We start from the raw sequence: 20,112 nt of genomic DNA on the forward strand, positions 1-20,112 counted from the left end.
CTTTCTCCGTCACAGCTGCCTGGACATCAAACCTGTTCCCCAGGTGAACCTGGGGAGCTTCCACCACTCTAGGCCTAGCAGCTCTGGATTTGGACACCTTCTGCCACTCCTGCATTGGATGCGTCTCCTGTGGGGGCTGTACAGTGGGCGACCAGGCCTGCAGAGAACAGAGATAGGCATCAATTTCATCCTCTGCATCCTTGATCCCCTTCAGCCTGCTCACCTCAGCCTGGAGCTCCCTCACCTGCTCCTCCAGGGCCCTAAGTTGTACACAGGAGGGACAGGCATTGGGACCACCAGGCCCCCTTCCCCCCCCCAGGACCCCACCGAGCACCGAGCCTCCCCCACAGACAGGGGTGCAAGGGGCCACTGACCCTGCCATGAGCTCCATCTGGGTGGAGGCCTCAGAAGAGCCCATGGCAGGTGGCATCGCCAGGGCGGGGCCCCTGGCAGCCGCGCTCCACATCTGCACCACGTCTGCAGAGCTGCGCCTACTGCTTTTGCTCGCTGGAGGTACCGCTCTGGGCAGCTACCTTGCACCCACCTTACGTGAATGCTGGCGCAAACGCTGGTGCACCCTTACAGAGTGCGCCTGTTTGTGCACACTGCCTGCACACGTCTTGGGAGCACGGCTCCCTGTCGGGCAAGCTAAGAGGACTCTGAAGGGCTTCCCCTCCGGATCCACCTCAGCTGTGCTGGACCCTCTGCCCCACTTACCTTAGGGGAATCAGCTGTTGCTGCCCCCGCCGCTGTCTCCTCCACAGCTGCTGCCTCCACCGCCCAGGTAAGGGGGTACACGTGTGTATGTGGCACACGTGTGCCCTGCTCCTTCTGCCGGGGATTCCTTCCAACTGTGGCTTTTTAAAGCCCGTGGTTTGAAATTCCCATGGTTGACCCTTTCTTCCTTCCCTGTGGTTTCTGCTCTTCTAAACCTATGTCCGAGTGCAAGTTTCTCTGATACTTGAGTATAATAGTATAAAATTATTATATAATGTTTCTTATCCTTGAGGCATACAGGTATATGCCTATACGGGCTTGTCGGTGAATATATAAACCATTTAATGTTGATTCCTATTGAGCCATTTCAAAACTAGACAAACATGCATTGTTTAATCCTTACATTTGATATGCTTTACAGTGATAATTTGGTTGAAAATGGCCTCTGGAACCTACATTACTTCCCTCCTCCCTATAATGTAATGCATGACCCCATATCTTTGTTTTACTGCAGGAGCCACCAACAAATGGAACACAAGTTAACTTAAACCTAGAGGAGGCTGGTGACATCTGAAAGAGGGTAGGCAAAATTGATGTGCAAAGGTGTGCTCAGAGTTAATTTAGATTGATCAAAATGATAGCTGTGGACCACAGTGAGCCCTGCTATAATGAAAACATAAAAATCTATGGAAGCCAAGATCATCACCCCGTTATTTCAGGGCTGAATTTCATTTGCCATACCTGATGCCACAAATATTAGACAAAATCTGTCCTGAGGAACCACCACTGGTTAGCCTCAGGTCCACATATTGCAAGGACAAAAAACTGATGCAAATGACAGATGGTAAGAAACAAGGAAAATGCATGACAGAAGTTACAGTAACTGGCAACATGGGTTGAATCATTCCTTTTGGGTAGGCTACTGAAATACAAAATAACTGTTGAAGTTAACCAGTATTAATACAGAGCTATGGAAATTTATGTGAGTACTAGTTATCTGGAATCCGATACTAAACTTTTTGCAAGTGACCTGACAAAAGTTTGTAGTCACCACCGTAAAATGAAAATAATTGTTAATTGGAAAAAATGTTGATCACAACTTTTGGTCACAATTTGAAGCAATCAAAACATCTCACTCTGTCCCCTTTTGACTGAATTTTATTTTCCATCCTCACAAGCTCATTGCAAGTCAAAGTCCTAAAAAACTGTGGTTGTTTACAGAGATGGCACTGGGGGAAAAAGAACGGCTGACAAATGACTCTTAGTGAATATTTTTATTATTAAAAAAATAATGTTATCTAATAAGCCTCCCTGTCCTATATAAAAGTAAAATCATACCATGCCCCTCCCTAGTAACCTATCACATTCAGTCAATTCTCCAGGATTATTTTAACAAGTGCTTTCCAGTTGTCTTTCATTAAAAAAAAAAAATTTTGTTCTGTAGACCACTGTCTGTTTGCAGGGTAATATACAAGAACCCCAACAGTTTTGGGGATTGAGATTGGTTGGGGATCTGTGAAAAGATTATGAATTTTAGTTATTGTAGTAGAGCCCAAAAGTGACAGATTATTATTTTTTTTATTCCAGGGAAAGTGGGGCAGCTGTGCTCCAGTGCCCTCTGTCTGACCAGCTGTTGTTTGGAGTATGTTTGCTACTTAGAAAGGAACTGAAATTCAGGTACAATCTACGTAGACCTGTGAAATAAAAAGAAAGAACTGAGGAACATACCCCCCAAATCTGTGGAAATCTGTTACGTTCCTATGTCTCTGGCTGTGGCTCTGATCTTCCTGTTGGGACACCTCATTCAGTTCCATTTCTATTGGAATTATTGACAAGTAGCAGCTTCAAGTATTATAAAGCTGCTCGGTTCATTTCAGTGGAAATTTATACCTGTTCAGGTATTTTTAAATTTATATCTAATTTCTGTATTAAGACTTATTTTTTAGTCAGTAGCATAATTTCTTTGTTCCACATATGATTTGACTACAGGAAACCCTCGCTATTCGTGAACTCCAGATTCACAGATTCAAATATTTGCAGGGGAGGGCAGAGCCAGGAGGTGAGCAAGCACTGGGGATGTAGAGGGAGGCAGCGGCGGCAGCTTTTCCCCCAGAAGCAGCTGTGGCAACGCTTAGGGGGAAAGGGTCGGTCCCCAGGTGCTGCAGGGGAGCCCCGGGGACAGGGGTGGCAGAGGCATCTTTGCCACTGCTGCCAGGGGCAGCTGTCGCAGTGTTTGGGGGGGGCGGGAGGGAAGGTGTCAGTCGCCAGGTGCTGCAGGGGAGCCCTGCCAACAATGGAGGGGGAAGGAGGGGGCAGCTGTGGGGTCTGACGAGGAGCCCCGTCAGCATTCATGGATTTCACCATTCGTGGGGATCTCTGGAACATATCCTCTGCGAATGGCAAGGGTCTCCTGTATTTTAATTATCAGAATTTCTCATCCTCTGAAAACATTTTCGTCTTCAAATATTAGTTTGAAACTTTAAAGGAAAGCTATAATTTGATTCTTAGGTAATAGTAATTGGCATTTTTCTAATACTAAAAAGTCTGTGATGTGTGACAGTAGTTCACTGTTTCAAGCTTTGATTTGGTGATGTACTTAAACACCTTTCTAATATAAAGCAAGTGAGAAGCCCTTTTTGTGACCAAAGAATTGTTAAAGAGTGAAAGCACAGAGTTATCAAATCAGTGAATCCCCTTGGAGTCACCAGGAACAATGGCCACAAGCTGAGGGAGGAGAGGTTTAGGTTAGATATTAGGAAGAACTACTTCACTGTAAGGGTGGCCAGAGCCTGGAACAGGCTTCCCAGAGAGGTGGTGCTCTCACCTTCCCTGGAGATCTTCAAGAGGAGACTAGATGACCCCTCCCACCCCCAGTGCTCCTTCCTGCCCATGGCAGGGGGTCAGACTCGATGACCTGTCTAGGTCCCTTCCGACTCGTTGATTCTATGATTCAATGTTCGTGCAAGGAATCTCACATTTATAGCAAATTTCCTTCTGTGATAAGGTTTTAAACTATCAGTTTCATGAAAAAAAAGAATTTGGCATTTCAGACAAATGTTTTCTTTGAAAAAGCTTATACATCGCTTATGAAACAAGCATTTCTGAACTAAATGGTTAGATTGATTTCATTCTTCTGATCAGCCAAAGTCCTTTGGATTTTAAATTTATATAATTTTAAAATAATTTTTACAATGCTGTTGCTGAAAAAGATTTCCTGAATGATGAGTATTTGAAATCTTTAAATAAAAACTATTGCTGTAAAGGTTCCAACAATAATCTTATTGGGTGTTTATAGATGTGCTCCAGGAAGTTTGGGGGATGGTGCTTTATTTAGCACAGCTCCAAGAGCTATGCTAATTGAAAGCATCTGGACCATCAAGTGCATTAGCATCCCTACATGGAAAATTGGGGTGGCGGCTTTAAACTAAAGCTCATTAAACAAACTAGTTAAAGTGCCCCGCCACTATTTTTCAGTGTGGGGAGGCTGTTGCATGTGACACTGGAGTGTGGCAATTACATCTGAGGAGCCTCCCTGTATGTGTATAGGAGCCCATTGTTGCCCATCTGTGTATTCTGACATGATGTATTTTATTTAAGATGAGAGAAATGTAATCCTTTACTTAACATGTTTTCAGTAAACACCAATTCTTTCAGATTTAATTGAATGTGTTCTGTGATTCTAATTTAATCTTTTTTTTCTAGGCACAAGATATTGTAAACTAAAAGCGTGAATATGGGTGAAAAGAAACCTGAGCCCCTGGACTTTGTAAAAGATTTTCAGGAGTACCTTACTCAACAGACGCACCATGTAAATATGATTTCTGGATCAGTTAGTGGTGATAAGGAAGCAGAGACTCTTCAGGGAGGTAGGCCAAGTTCAGTGCTGTCAGATTTCAGTTTTGAGGAACAGTCAGGCTGATGTTTACATTCTGCTGCATGCTGTCATAACAATCTATGTAAAATGTAAAGTTTTTGGTGCATGTTTTTCCAAAATTGTGTATTTCATAGACTTCATAGACATTTGGGCTGGAAGGGACCCTGGAGGATCACTGAGTCCAGCCCCCTGCCCCAGGGGCAAGAAGTCAGCAGGGATCATAGAATCCCAGCAAGATAAGCATCCAAATGTGTCTTAAAGGTGTTCAAAGTAGGTGCTTGAACCGCCTCTGGTGGCAGTCTGTTCCAAACCTTGGGTGCTCGGACAGTAAAGAAGTTCTTCTTTATGTCCAGCCTGAATTGGTCGTGGCAGAGTTTGTGACTGTTTGATCTTGTCATCCCTTGGGGCGCTCTGGTGAACAAACATTCCCCCAGATCCTGATGAGCAGTAGTGCAGTTCATGATACAATAAGAAATTTCCTATTAATTTAGTTTTGCTTGGGAGCCAGTGGAATAGAGGAGCTAAAAAATCCAAACATCTGTAATAACTGACAACACTGCAATAACAGTTAACATCTCTGAATCTATTGCATTATTCATAGCTGGGACGGATGGTGATCAGAATGGACTAGATCATCCTTCTGTTGAAGTTTCCTTGGATGAAAACTCAGGAATGTTAGTGGATGGGTTTGAAAGGACATTTGATGGAAAGCTGAAGTGTCGATACTGCAACTATGCTAGCAAAGGAACAGCACGGCTGATAGAGCATATCAGAATTCACACAGGTATGAAGGATTCTACAGTACTTTGGTATGGGGCAACATATATGCTGTTTTCTATGTGGGAGAATAACAGATTTTGGAGTTACGTGTATATCTTCAAACTGTAATAATTTTTACGACTTTTTTTAATACACTGGAAGAGACGGAACCTACTTTTTGAAAGACTCTCTCTCAAGATATGTAATATTCTAATAATAATACATAGAAGTCCCAATCCTGTAAACGTGTTCAAATTTACTATTGTGAGCAGTCATGTTGAACTAATTGCAACAACTCATGGTAGTAAAGTTTAGCCCACTCATGAATGTTGGAGAATTTAGACTTTACAGAATAACTTATTTTGACTTTTAGTTACAAACTTCATAACTGACAATGATACTTACACTGGTACAAATTTTAATAACTGGAGAAACACTTAAAATCAACAACAAACAGCAAGAAGCTGTTTTTTTCATTTAAGTTGTAAAAATACTGTCAATTTGAATGACATAAGTATGAAAAGATGTGTGATACATACATCTGAACATATTAAATATTAATAATGTTTCTCTTATTGTTAGTATGCGCCAGCTACTTGAGTATCTGTCAATAAACTGAGCAATAATTAAAAAGTAACCATTCTATAAGAGAACTTAGTGGTATATTCAATAATAGCACATATACTGTTACTGCTATTTATTCATTTGGTCATAAAAAACCACGATATATACTGGCAAACTTATGCAGAAATTCCCTAAATAAATTGCTAAGATTTTTTTTAAATGTTCTTGTAGCTGAATAATAGAGGAGTAGATCTGCTTAAAAACTGATTACTAGAAAAAAAACTAGAAGAGCACTGTGGATAAAATGGTGAAAGTATTTCTGGACGCTAAGATAAGTTACAATGTCACTTTTTAATTTTAGTAAAAGACCCAAATTATAAAGCTTACTCCTCAGGCAGGTTCTTCCATTTATGATGGTATTTCTCTTAACTTTGCAAGTCTAAAGCCACTGAACTATTTCTTGCAGCCTGTGTTCTAGGACTCATGGCTTGTTTTCACAAAGGGGTTTCATTTGAAGTAAGATGCTTTGTTTTAATTGCTTTACTGTGGCCAAATGGTTCAATTGAACACATTTGTACTGCTGGCTTTTACTTAGCTATGAGTCATTGTTTCCACAGGGGGGATGACTTCCTTTGTAATATATGCTCAGCATTGTGACTGGGTATCTCACTCTTCTTTATGTCACTTTATCTTTGTAGCACGTAAAATACCAGGTGTATATTGTAGCATGCATATCTGCAACTTTCAATAAAGGCATATGGTATGAGACTTACTTTTTCCTTTTGTAGTACTGCTGGCAGCCGGTCTTCAGAAAGCTGGCTGGAAAGGGGGAGTGCATGCTGGGTGACTAGATCCCTATCTATAGTTCTTTTGTCAGGCTTCTCTGTATCCAAAAATTTCTTGGCTATCAGGAAAATCTTTGTAAAAGGAGCCATTAGGTCTGCAGTACTCAGTACTCCTTAGTATAAGGACCACGTCCATAACAAAGTGCAAGGTGACACTGGTAATTTCCTGCATCACATGGTATCCCAAAATTGTGCCAAAATTCTGTTCAGTTTGTCACAGTATAGGTAGAAGGCTCACTTGCAGCTGCAACTCTCTCTCTCTGTACCCTAGTTATAAACTTCTTCAGCTATTACTTTTGTGATTCCCTAAACTGTGTGTTTCTATACCTGGTCACTGGGGTTTCCTGTACCTTCACCTCTCCCCAGAGGGTAACGTGATCAAAGACTTCAGCATAGCCCCAGCTGGGAACACAACATAGAGGCATGATAGTAGTACATGGAGTGCCACTTGAGTAGGCAAATTCCTGGAGCATATAAGCATCAATGGACTGAACCTGGCTCTGTGTCAGTATGTAAACAGCAAAGTGACAGCTGGTCCTGGTGACCTTGAAACAAATGGACACGTAAGTAAATAGAGTAACTGGTAGGGACAACACGCAAAGCAGGGTGGAAGGCTACTGAAGAACCACCAAAATAGTTTACAGTGTAGATGTACCCACATGTAACTTATGGAGCAAAAGTATTGTCAGCTATCAGAAGTAAAAGCATTGTCTTCACTAGAATGCCATCTCTTTACATCAGTGCAACCCAGCTTTTGAAGTAAATGAACCAAGTAGACAGGCCCTCAGGGTCTCTTCTATGGGCAGTTTCTGTTTCGTCTCTATATGTTATTATCTCTTTTTTTTAGGCGAAAAGCCACACCGATGCCATTTATGCCCATTTGCATCAGCTTACGAACGTCATCTGGAAGCTCATATGAGGTCACATACTGGTGAAAAACCGTACAAGTGTGAATTGTGTTCTTTCCGCTGCAGTGACAGAAGTAACTTGTCTCATCATCGTAGACGCAAACATAAAATGGTACCTATTAAAGGTACACGGTCTTCCCTAAGCAGCAAGAAAATGTGGGGAGTTTTGCAGAAGAAGACCAGCAATCTGGGGTACAGCAGAAGAGCATTAATTAATTTGAGTCCACCTTCTATGGTGGTTCAAAAACCAGACTACCTTAATGATTTCACCCATGAAATCCCAAATATTCAAACTGAAGCATATGAGAGCATGACAAAAACAACACAAACCAGTGCGCTGCCAAGAGATCCACAAGACCTTATGGTAGATAATCCTTTGAATCAGCTATCTACATTGGCAGGACAATTGTCTAGCTTGCCACCTGAAAACCAAAACCCAGCATCTCCTGATGTTGTACCATGTCAAGATGAAAAGCCTTTTATGATACAGCAGCCTACTGCACCAGCAGTAGTTTCAACTGTAGCAACAAATATTCCTCAAAGTTCATCTCCTACCAGCCCGGATCCTCGGCCTACACACAATCAGAGGAACTATAGTCCTGTGGCAGGTCCAAGCAGTGATCGTAGTGCCCATACTAGTACTCCTAGCATAAGTAACAGTCAGCCAAGTACTCCAGCTCCAACCCTTCCAGTTCAGGACCCTCAGCTTCTGCATCACTGCCAGCACTGTGACATGTATTTTGCAGACAATATCCTTTATACTATTCACATGGGATGTCATGGGTTTGAAAATCCTTTTCAATGCAACATATGTGGGTGCAAATGTAAAAATAAGTATGACTTTGCCTGCCATTTTGCAAGAGGCCAACATAACCAACACTGACTGAAAAGCATACATTCATTTAGTTTTTTAACATAATACGGTATATTTTTTCATACTTCCTGAAGGAGACTTTTCTCATCTCCCAATAAAAAGTCTAACATTAAGCAGTTTGACAAAGGAGACACACTTCTATCCATGCTGTTGTAAGACTTGCCAGGGAAGTTTGGGAGGCATGATGGTAACACCTTTTATGTGGCTTTTTCTTTTTTTTTCCGATAGAAAGATAAGGGATTGTAATGCAATTACATATTTTGTTATATTTAAGTTCCTTGTGCTTAAGATTCAGGTGTATAGTCTACAGGTGATCCAAACTGTGTGCCCTTAAATATGGGTTGTAATTCACCAGACACAGTACAAGATAAGAGATCTTGATACCTAAAATATGGCAGATGTTAATTTAACAAAATGTATGTTTAGTGTGAAAAATGTATTCATGCTTACTAGCTACCTACCAAACTGAGTGGGGGAGAACTTTCACACACAAACAGTTTGAAATAAAACTATTAGTTTCATCTGATTTGTAGTTATAAATTTGTTTAGTGAATTCTAAAATCTTTCTGCTAGACTTAACACCGCTCTAGTTTTCCCTCTAAAAATGGATCACGAAAACTAGAAGGTATCAAATATATACATATGTTACTGTAAATGACACTTCCATAAGAGAGACTATGTGAAAAAGACATTCCTGTTGAAAGTTTGTTAAATAAAAATCACAAATGAGCACCATTGTAGTTTAAAAAAAGTCAGTTTCTAAAATAAGAAAGCCCTCGTTTAAAAGTACTCTATGATATCTTTAAATGTCTTATGAAACTAAATTTGTATGCTTACTTAACATTTTGCACATTTAGACTACTTAGTCTCTTCCTTACTCCCATGATAAAAGTTAAGAGAAAATTAAGTTACAGAGCGAACATTTTCTTCCAGTTCTATCCTGGTTCAAACTATGAATAGTAGATTGTGTGTATGTTAGGAAGTTATGCATTCTAATTTATGTAAACTGCAGCTAACAGAATTTTGTTTGCCTGATGACCTGTGTGGATTTACTGATCTACCAGCGTGCTAGAAAGTTTTCTTTTTTAATGACTGGGAGGAAAGCAGGCAAAGAAATATTAGGTTGTTTACATGTGGAGTTGTTGTGGCTAATACTGTGACTGCAGATTCTATCCGAAGATGTATGTGCAGTCCCTTTGTATGTGTTAACTTTATTTTTGATACTGTACATCTTAATCATTTTTAAAAGCACCTAGGTTAACATTTAGGCACTTTAATCTAAATGAAACATCCTAGCAAAATTAGGGAGACTGCTAGGTAAGTAACAGGCATTAGTAATGTTCCAGAAAAGTAAAAACTTACTTTGACATGCACTTTTACCTTATTCTGTCTTATTTGCTGCAAGACAAATGGAAAGCTTTCTTTATATTACCCTTTACTATAACAAATAAGCATGCACATACAAGACATCAATTAATGTGTTTTGTGGACAGTAAGAAAGAACAGGACTTAAATATTTTGAAGTCCAGAGTGGACATGCAAATGTCACCTGTTGGAGTTCATACTTCAGTTGTTCTGGGGCATGATGAAAAGCCTATTGAATCAATGTAAAAACTCATGGACTTCAGTGAGCTCTGGATCAGGCTCCTAGAAAGTATGCTCCTCTAAAACATTTTTGATATTAGGAGGTCCCCTTTCTTTACTTCTTTATCGAATGAGAAATTTGATACTTACTGGTTGCACCCATCAAGTGCCAGGTGATTTTAATGAGCATGTGGCCCTCAAATTAATCCCACATAGGATTTTTCATCCTTAAGACTATCCAGTGAAGGGAGATCACTTGTGTCAGTACAAAATTCTGTGATCCTAATGAGTTTAGTAATACATAAAAGCAGATGTTATACACGGAAAACACTTTCTGGCCCTGTAAATCACCTTTTCGTCTCTCTAATTCGTAAAATTACCTCAAAAATTAAATGTCCTGGCCATAACCAGGTCAGGATCCATTGACTTCAGTGGGCTTTGGATAAGGCTGTTTATAATACTTTGTACAACCAACTCAAGAATGTATTCAGAAATAAATATATTGAGTAGTCTAAATTCAAATACAATAAAAAAAAATCTTTAGTTGCCTTTTTAAAGAATTTACAAGTCTTCATCTATGCCAGAGCTGTGCATAAACTCAGACCTAAGAAATCTGGTATCATACATGCAAATATCTGCTTTCATTTTGAGGATTACGATTGCTCACTGAACTGTAATTAGTCTGATTTGGAAGCCCTTGATTTTATGCACGTTTAGGCATCTCATATTCTTATACAAAGAACAATGCAGAAAAAGATATTTTGGGTGGGTCATATTATTGATCAAAATCTACGTACCTAAAATGAAATCGCACATTTCTTTCCCCTAATATTTAAAAATATGTAGCTTTTCCTTTGGGGCCAGGAAACATGCCATAATAGTTTTTCTTTGGGCTTTAACAACTTTGCAGCAGCTATTCTATTTGTGCAAGTTTAACCAGCTGTTCTTAACTGAAATTGAATAGTAACATATGTCATCATGCAAAGTTGTGGAAGTTATAAAACAGTTTCTGACAGATCTGAAATACATTAACATTTGGTGTGTAGGTAAGACCAGTGTTCCTCCCTCTTGAAGTCAATGGCAAAACGACCATTTGCAATTTTACAGGGTAGGCATTTTTTATCCTTCTCATCATTTTGATCCTTTAGGCTAAGAACTTTCATTGGTAATCTGATCCCTGTAATCATTCAGTACTTGAATCTGTATTTGTAGAGAGAACATGCCTTGGGAAATTATAGGCTAAAGACCAGTCTGGATACCTAGAGGTAGGTGGAAATTTGAGGACACATCAAGGTAGCCAAAGCATGCACAGTCCATCTCCACTGGACAGCTGTGAGAGCGTCCACATGTCTATGAACAAGAGGAGTGTTATAAGATTGGAGAAGTAGTACTCAGTATTAAAAAAACCTAATTAATTCTGCTGTTGGTACTGGTTAATACTGAGATACTGTTTGCTCTTCAGGAAAATATCCGAGGAAATTTAAAAGAGAATTTAAGCTTTAACTCTTCATGTTAAACAATTATAGCCAGATCCTTTTTCTTCTCATGCAATGGGACTACTCATGAGAGAGAGGATAGGATTTGGTATTTAAGCCCCTATCCTCTCAGTGTGTCTGTGGGGTGGATCCCCCAGTGACTGCATCTAGCACTACTGACGCCAGTTTCAGATTGGGGCCTTAACTTCTTTTTTTAAAACAAATACACAACATATTACTATGTATTTTGTTGTGCCAAACCATAACTTGATTACGCTTATTTCCTTCTGACTACTGAGTATGTTTGGAAGGTGCATTTTTAGTTTATTAAAAAGGTAGCTTTTCATAATTTTGTACTAAAAGTGTATATTCTAGTATTTACTATAATTTAAAATAAAGAGCACAATTAGTATTGCAAAGTTCTTTGAGGATGTGATCCTGTAAACCTTTACTTTCACAAGTAGGCCTTATTTTTGCCAAGTTGATGGGGAATGCTTGTCAGTAAGGATCTGTAGGATCAGAACTAGTTTACTAGACCTATTTTATATTGAGTTGAATGTGCTTTACTGCACTAACTTTTTAAAAACAAATCCTTATAGCATATTATGAGGAACGGATTAGTTTTTAACTTGTATTAACAAGGAAGTTTCAGGATGAGTTGATACTTTTTCCACAGCTTGACTGTGTTAAGTTCTGTATTTGGAAAATGTTAGTTGTTGTGTTCCTTCGTTTTTATTGTTATGGAATATTTTATAGATATTTTGGACATTTTTTTTTTAACATGCACTATTTATAGTACTCCTAACAGATACTGTAACATTCTGAGACTGAGGACTGTTTTTGTTCAGTGAACATTAAAATTTAGATTGAAAATACTGGTAGGAGAAAAATGGTCTCGTTAATATTTAAAGTAAAGAACTGTGAAGCCAGTAAGTAATAAAGAATAATATTTGGTTATTGCAAATGCCATGTGTACTTTTAAATGAATTTGGCCTAAGACACCAATTTGTGTTTTAACACATACAGTTCGCAGTGTTGGAAGAGACAAGTTTCAGTGTTGTTGCATAGCAGAATTTGAACAGTTCTCATGGCTTTTGTTATTGAATTTTACTTTTATTTGACAAAGGGAATGTAACAAATCTTCACTGGCAAGTTTCCCATCAGTTTAAGTTTCTGTGAAAAATGGATATTCTGTGCAGGAAAAATCTATTCCCTGCTGAAGCATTTTTCATTGAGCAATCTTTGTATATGTGCTTCTAGTACCTGCTTTGTTAATAATGTGTACTTCAATGTAAAAAGCATATTTTATATGCAGAATTTGAAACTTGAGTTACAGTTGTAAATTACATTTTATCGTGTAGTGATTTGGTTTTCAGAAAACAAAATAATTCTGAAATAACTAGCGTAGTTCATGTTGTGGAGCTTTGCTTTTGTAAGATATGAATAAAATAACACTTTCTAATTATGTTTAACTTAATTCTTTTAAAGTGCCTGAACTTGTGAACTGCAATACCGCGAGCCTCAGCGGGGTCTGCTTCAAAGTGTGTTTGCACTGTTCAGTTCGTTTGGTTACAGAACCATTGAACTTAAGACTCCTATCAACACCAGTGGACTGGCTCAAACACTGGAGTGACTGAAATAACTGCAGTGTAACTAGTGGAACCATTTTTGTAATATTCATAGAAAAATAGGGCTAGAAATGACATTGTTAGTTCACCCACCTCCTAAAATCAGAATTACTCCTGACTAAATATCCCAGTTCAATGTCTTATCTGCTCTTAAAAATCTCCAGCTATGGAGATTTTATAACTCTTCAGGGGTATCCAAACCTTTCAAATATAAATTAACTTGCCTAAATAAAAAATAATGTTTGATAAATTAGATTCAAGACAGCCTTACAACTGCAGTTGGAGCAAAAAGGTAAGAACAACAGGGACATGATAGCCAATATATATTTCTAGTATTCACCTTATCTATTAAGTCATTCAAGAGACCTTGATCTCAGAACTATATTGGCAAACTGGTGTAAATTCATAGCAAATTACATGATTAAGGAGGACTGACTTGAAATTTAATAGAACACAGTAATGCAGTTAAGATGTATGCAGGGGTGACACATAGGGGGTGCATGCGGGTGCATGTGCACCCCCTACAAAATGGCGCTGCTGACACGGTCAGTACCTGCAGGCAGTTACTGCTCGCCACCCTGCTGGACACCACCATCTGGATCGCGGGCGGTCCGCGGTTCCCTCTGGCCGCCACTGCCAGCAGCCTCTGTGGGTGGTTGCTGATCCCTGGTCGGCACTTGCCATCTCCCCCACTCCCTGCCACTAACAGTGCCAGTGGCATCTGCGGAAGCGCCCCTGCTTACTGCCACCATACTCCCACCGCCACTGTACCTCCCCAGCCACCAGCGGCACACGTGGATGTATGTTCCTAACTAGAACGAGGGGAGGAGCAACAATATAAACACATACTGCACTTTGTTATTGTATTTTCTTGCATAAAATAAGTCCTGGAATATAACACACCTTTTGTTTTCAAGAAGGCAGAATGAAGAAGTAAAGATTTTTCCACAGTTATGGTTCCACAGACTGAGGACAGAGCTGATTCACCCTCCTTTTCCTGCTTACCTGAGGCTAAAACCCTAAAACTAAAATAGTGATCTCCATGGGCGAATCTGTGATTTTGAAAAGAGCTAAAGAGTTTTCAGAGCTTTGAAGTAGGACGGGAGAGACCAGGAGGCATGGGCAGTTCACAAAATTTCTTCGGGCAATTTTGCTGAAGATCAAAATCATAAAAAAGGGAGATGTTTGTTAATACCTGTGGAGTGAACAACACTGATCAATTAAATTGACTGACTCCCTCAACTGCCTGTGCGGTGCAGCAGGAATCAAAGTAGGGTAATGACAGCACAGTAGTGTCTCATGTAGAAGCGCCCACTGAATACAGTAAGCCAACCAGTTATGTATCTGCCTTGGGGTACTTTCATCTTTGCTAGATCATTCATCTTGTGAGTTGCACTGAATTTGTTTGTGTAATTCTTTGAGCAATCATTTACCATAGAGGTGGGAAGGGTAGCACCCTCTTCTTTGCAGGTGTAGTGGAAACTAGTTCACATTTCTCTGTTTGTTTTTTAGTTGTATCACCCTGCTCCCTCCAAGGAATACTAGCTTTGAGCTGAAATGTGCTTGACCAGGTTGGGCACGCAACTCTAAATGCATTGTTAGAGTCTGCATTTCATGTTATTTAAACATAAAATTTAACGTTTATATATTTTTTGTTTTCCTTTTTCTGAGAACCTGGTTCTTAGATTTACACAGCTGTGGGCACATTTACACGCGACATTAAGTGCACAGTAGACTAATTCTACTACACACTAGTGTGTCACAGCAAAAGCTGTGCTACAGTGCTAATGTGCAGTAAAATTAGTCTAGTGCACATTACCGTAACTTAAAAGGCATGCGTCAGCACTACCAAGCCATAGCACTGGTTACTGTGTATTTAATTAGTACCTGTTATTAACGCATACTAACTACGGCACATTAATACATGTGTAGGCATGCCCTGTGTGTCCAAATCTATTTCAGATGTCACTGCACTTGAGTTACACATACTGCAGCAATTCTAGCTTTATGGAATTGCATGCCTTTTTGATCAAATAAAAACCGAGTAAGGTCTTACTCTGCATGTTATTTTGCCAAATTCCTTTTGAAGTATCTTAAAATGTTACATTTAAAAGAATTACTAGGTTATTCCTAATATCTAGGCATGTTCGATGGTTTAGGATTGAAGTATTTAAAACATATGCATGAAAATCATTGTTATTAAAAGCAGACATGGCATGCATTTTTCTTTTTACACAGTTAAAAGCAACTGAATGGATTGCTCATTCTTTGAAAAGATTATGCACTCAAACTAAGCGTGGAAAGCTTCAGCAGCAAAGTAAATAAGGAAGTTGCAAAAAGAAGAAAATGGGACCTAATGAAAGCTTGTATCCAGCATCAAAAATGATGTTTATGATACTTCCCAACACAAAGTAATAACCACCTAAATTATACCACCCTTTCCTACTTAAGTCTAACTGATTTTATTCAGACAAATGATCTAGAAAGGTGGACTCCAGAGCTTACATTGTTCAGCAAGTTTATATTAGAACTGAATATCTCATTAGAAATGAAAATCTAAATTTATGGTGGGGAGAGCAAAGAAGGTGAAATAGACCTAATAGGCCACTTTGTAGGTATTTGGATTTTATATTTGCTTACGTTCTAACACTATGCCTTGTAGGATGGAAAGCCTTTTAAATGAGTTACCTGAATAGCATCATGCCTAGACTACTTATAGATACCCATAGTGCCTGTATTCAGAGAAAAGACAGATCTCAGCCCCTCAAAAGTTATAACTGAATTATCAGACAAAAAGCAACGTGTGGACAACAACACAGAGAATCTGGAGCAGGGATTCCTATACTTACAATACAATCCCAAAACCGCATCCACTGAAATTGAGAGCCTGCTCTGGCCTTCTACGATACCAAACTGCATGACAGTGGCAACAGAGTCCCCCTTGTCGTCACCTACAGCCCCCACGTTGAACACCTTGGACACATCGTTAATGACCTCCATCCCCTTATGGAAAGTGACCATCTCAAGGCAGCCTTATAAAACAAGACTGTCCTGGTTTACTGGCAGCTCCCCCAGCCCCACATCTGAAATAACATCTTTCCAGTAACAGATTGCCTCGCTCCTACTTTTCACCAAGCAACTAGGCCTTGCATTATACCTAGGCATCAGCTGGGCCCCCTCATCAACACAGACCAGATCATCATATGGTCATATATGCCACTGCCTCCTTACAGTGTCCCTCAGCTATCTATGCTGGACAGATGAGGCATTCCGTATGTAAAAGAAAGGCTGGACACTAATCAGTGTCTTCTGGAACGGAGGTCAAAAAGGCTGTGGCACAACACTTTAACCTCTCTGGACAGTCCATCTCTGACCTCAAGGGAGCTGTTCTTAAGCACCAAAACTTTAGAAACCAATTTGAAACTGGAATTGCAGAACAAGAAATCATCCACCGATTGAATTACGTTAAGTATGGTCTACCCAGACTATGAATTCTTATCCCACTACTTGCCCTAGGCTTTTATAACCCCAGTGGTTTTACTGCCTTGTTTACCTCCTTCGCACCTCTCAGCAGTGCTCCCTCTTTTCCTCCCCCTCTGCATCGCCTGTATTTGAATTACTGCTTTCTGTTTCAAGCTCCTCTCTCTGCAGGTCCATTCAGAGCATCTGATGATGTAAACTGTTACTTAAAGAAGTTTATGCCCCTCTGAATTAATTGGTCTATAAGGTGCCACCCTGTCCTGTCTTCTGCCAATACAAACAAATATTAGCGTGGCAGGCTAATATGGAATAGGGGCCTGTGGCAGGATGGTCCCTAGGGGTGCCGTGACCTCCCCTAGCGCCCTTGCCTACCGTGCCAAGTCTGGGTCCTGAACGCACCCTCTATCTTGCCTGCCACGTCTTTGATCTTTATATTATCAATGGGAGGCTGCCTTCTTGCCCCCTTGGCACGAGGCCGGTCTTGATGCCACGATTCCGGGGCTACTCCCTGTGCTGGCCCTCGGCAGCCTGTCTCTGAGACTGTTCTAAGTAGCCCGCTCCCTCTTCGGGCTTCCTAGTAGACTCGCCCTTCTCTCCGGGCCTTCCACTGGGCTTGCCCCCTTTTGGGCTTCCCCTTCACAGGTAGTGCCCCACTGGGCCTGGCCAATGTCCAATATACCCACCCTCTCCCGGGGCCTGCTCAAAGATACTCGAGCCTCACGCGCTCCCCTGCCCGCACCGGGGCCCTTGCTCGCGCTCGTCGCGCTCTCCACCCCCACCGGGGCCCTGGCTCGTGCCTCTCGTGTGCTTACCCCCACTGGGGCCTTCTATGCCCGACTCAGGCTTCCTATACTTGCGCTCCTCGCGCTGCTGCCCGCACTCGGGCCCTTGCTGGCGCCTCTCGCGTGCCCGCCCGCATTGGGGCCTTTGATGCCCGACTCGGGCCTATATTCACGCCTCTCGCGCGCCTGCCCGCACTCGGGCCTTCTGTGCCCGACTTGGGCTTCCCAAGGTTGGGGCTCAGGTGTCCTTAGCCTCACCTGGCCCCCAGACCCGTCTTCTCGGGCCTATGCCCCACTGGGACTCTTCCCAATTGGGGTTTCCAATTGGGGCTTGTCCCGATATTGCCCCCGCTGGGCTGGGGTTGGGACACCCCACTATGTGGCACCCTCTGTGGTGCTAGGAACTCCCCCTCTTTACTGGGGAGTTCCTGATGAGGCCTCCTCCACCCCTATAGCCTCGCCCGGTCATCTGGTATAACTATAACTAAACAGAACCACAAGCCACATGGCTGTAACATAACAATAAGCCTACCGGCTAGAACGTACACTCCTGTCAGAGTTCTCTCCCCCCCGTTCCATCATGTAGACTCTCAGTCAGTCAGACGGCCATGCCACGTTCTGCTCCGCAGCAGAGTTGCTGCTCCTCCAGCTGCCAGAGGGGAACTGGCTCTGGCCTCAGCCTTCTCTGTTTATGAAGGCCAGGCCCTGCCCCCTGGCGGTCAGCTGACCCAATTAGTATCCATAATAACCAGCAACTGCTGCCCTAATGAATGGCAGCTACGCCTATATCATCACTATTCAGTAGCAGGCACCCTAGTGCCCTGCTACAGGGCCCCATAGTGTTTGTCAAGGTTTGTGCAGGTACTAAAGCAGAGGTGGGATGTGAAGAGCTGTGTGGTTTTGGATGCATTTATAAGAAATGTGAAGGGCATCATGGGACCAGGTATAAAGGCACTGATCACATTTTCAACCAGAATGACAAGAGAGTGCATCACGGGTGATGTGGGGAGAAGGGGCAAAGGTCAACCTCTCTACCGAATGAGACAGAGGTAGTCTGCAGACAGGCTAGGAAGGGTTTCAGAAATGAAGACAAGTAGTTCATGACTGATGTGACAGAGAAGTAGGATCCAGTGAAAGGCAGCAAAAACAGGGGTTTTATTAACATGTGGCCCAGTTTTGAGTGACCCAAGAAACAGGGTTTCCAACATTTCCCTCAGAACATTTTTGTACAATCAAATCAATTCACCAATAGTAAATCATCCAGCAAAAGATATGTCATTTATTTAGAAAGAGGCTTAGGAAAATTTAGCAATGATCTGAGAAACCACCAATGTTTAACCATTGTTGTTTGGAACCATTATAGTTAACCATCTGTTTAAGACATTCTCGCTTAATGCACCCTAAAGCATCATTACTCGTCATTGAAAGATGGAGTTAGAAGTAGAGAAACATTTAGTATTCACCCTTCCCAAAAGCAGGATTAGTAATTTCAAACTTTACACTACCTTGCGGGCATTTTTAATATTTTCATGCACACCATTCTTCTCCCTTAAGCTTTGGGAGCTGTATGACATCAGTGAAGCTGCATTACAGACTTGTGAATGCCTTTACTTCTTTCCCAAGATTTCAGACTTCGTGAGTCTGAATGGAGACCCAAGTAGTTCTACAAGTAAGCAATCTGGAAGGACAACACAGCACACTTGCTGCATGAGCTGGAATGTATTTAACTTGGCTTTCACTGATAATCAAACCAGGCTAGGAATTTGCACTTGCTATCACACTATGATAAAGGAATATGTCCTTGCCCATTTGGCCTATTGACTGGACAGATTCCTAGGAACAACTCTTTCTTTCTTCCTAAGACTCTTCTTCCTTGATGTTTCTGCTGCCAATGTTAGGTTTACACAGAATAGTGATTACATTCTTCTCAAATTATATAGATTAGCTGGTTTGGCAGTTTTTTGGCTTTTTTGGGGGGGCTTCTTTTTGCCTTTTTTAAAAAATAAGCATATCAGATGACTAATATACATAACGAACAAGATTAACTCAACACTCTTGTGATATACTTGGGTAAATATTATTCCCATTTTAAAGGAAAAACAAAAGCCAAGGAGCAAGTCAGACACAGAATCGCTTAAACACACAGCACTCAAAATGACCTGAACACTATTCATGCCTCCAACACAACCTTTACAACATTTCAGAACCAGATTAAGCCTTTTTAAAGAACAAAACAAAAAAGCTGTAACTTTGAGTAAAAGTAGTTCCTTAAAAAACAAAACAAACAACAACAAAAAAAGGTTCAATTTCATCATTTCATTAAAAAAACATAGTATAACAGGAAAACAGTAACAGGCTCCTTCAAACTCACCACACTCCAGCTTTGATATCTTGGTGATGGCCCCTACAGAGAGCTCTGGCTTTCAAAAAGCTAGAACTTCAAAGCATCTTAAAGCCCATCTCACTGTGGTCCCCCAAGGCTCTGTCTTTGGACCCATATTGTTCAGCATCTTCATTAATGATGTGGACATTGGAGTCAGAAGCGGACTGGCCATGTCAAGCTCAGCAAATGGGCAGACAAGAATCTGATGGTGTTTAACACCGAAAAATGCAAGGTTCTCC

The 20,112-nt window shown here is 41.1% G+C and overlaps 1 protein-coding gene across 2 annotated transcripts in view; it reads left to right on the forward strand.

The window, feature by feature from the left end:
- The window catches only part of IKZF5 (IKAROS family zinc finger 5), a 14,818-nt gene extending 1,753 nt beyond the window's left edge, over positions 1-13,065 (forward strand). Inside the window, exons 2-6 of one of the 2 annotated variants that reach the window (XM_019556193.1) lie at positions 1,232-1,297; positions 2,305-2,615; positions 4,420-4,583; positions 5,193-5,375; positions 7,607-13,065. In XM_019556193.1, coding sequence (XP_019411738.1) covers positions 4,451-4,583; positions 5,193-5,375; positions 7,607-8,550 — 1,260 coding nt within the window. In that variant the 5' untranslated portion in view covers positions 1,232-1,297; positions 2,305-2,615; positions 4,420-4,450 and the 3' untranslated portion in view covers positions 8,551-13,065. Of the gene's footprint in view, positions 1-888; positions 1,298-2,304; positions 2,616-4,419; positions 4,584-5,192; positions 5,376-7,606 lie in introns of those variants that run through there. The other variant, XM_019556192.1, reaches the window with a different exon arrangement.
- Positions 13,066-20,112: the final 7,047 nt, after the last annotated feature.

The sequence above is a fragment of the Crocodylus porosus genome, unplaced genomic scaffold (genome assembly GCF_001723895.1).
Source record: "Crocodylus porosus isolate Cpor-Errol unplaced genomic scaffold, CroPor_comp1, whole genome shotgun sequence".
NCBI lineage: Eukaryota > Metazoa > Chordata > Crocodylia > Crocodylidae > Crocodylus > Crocodylus porosus.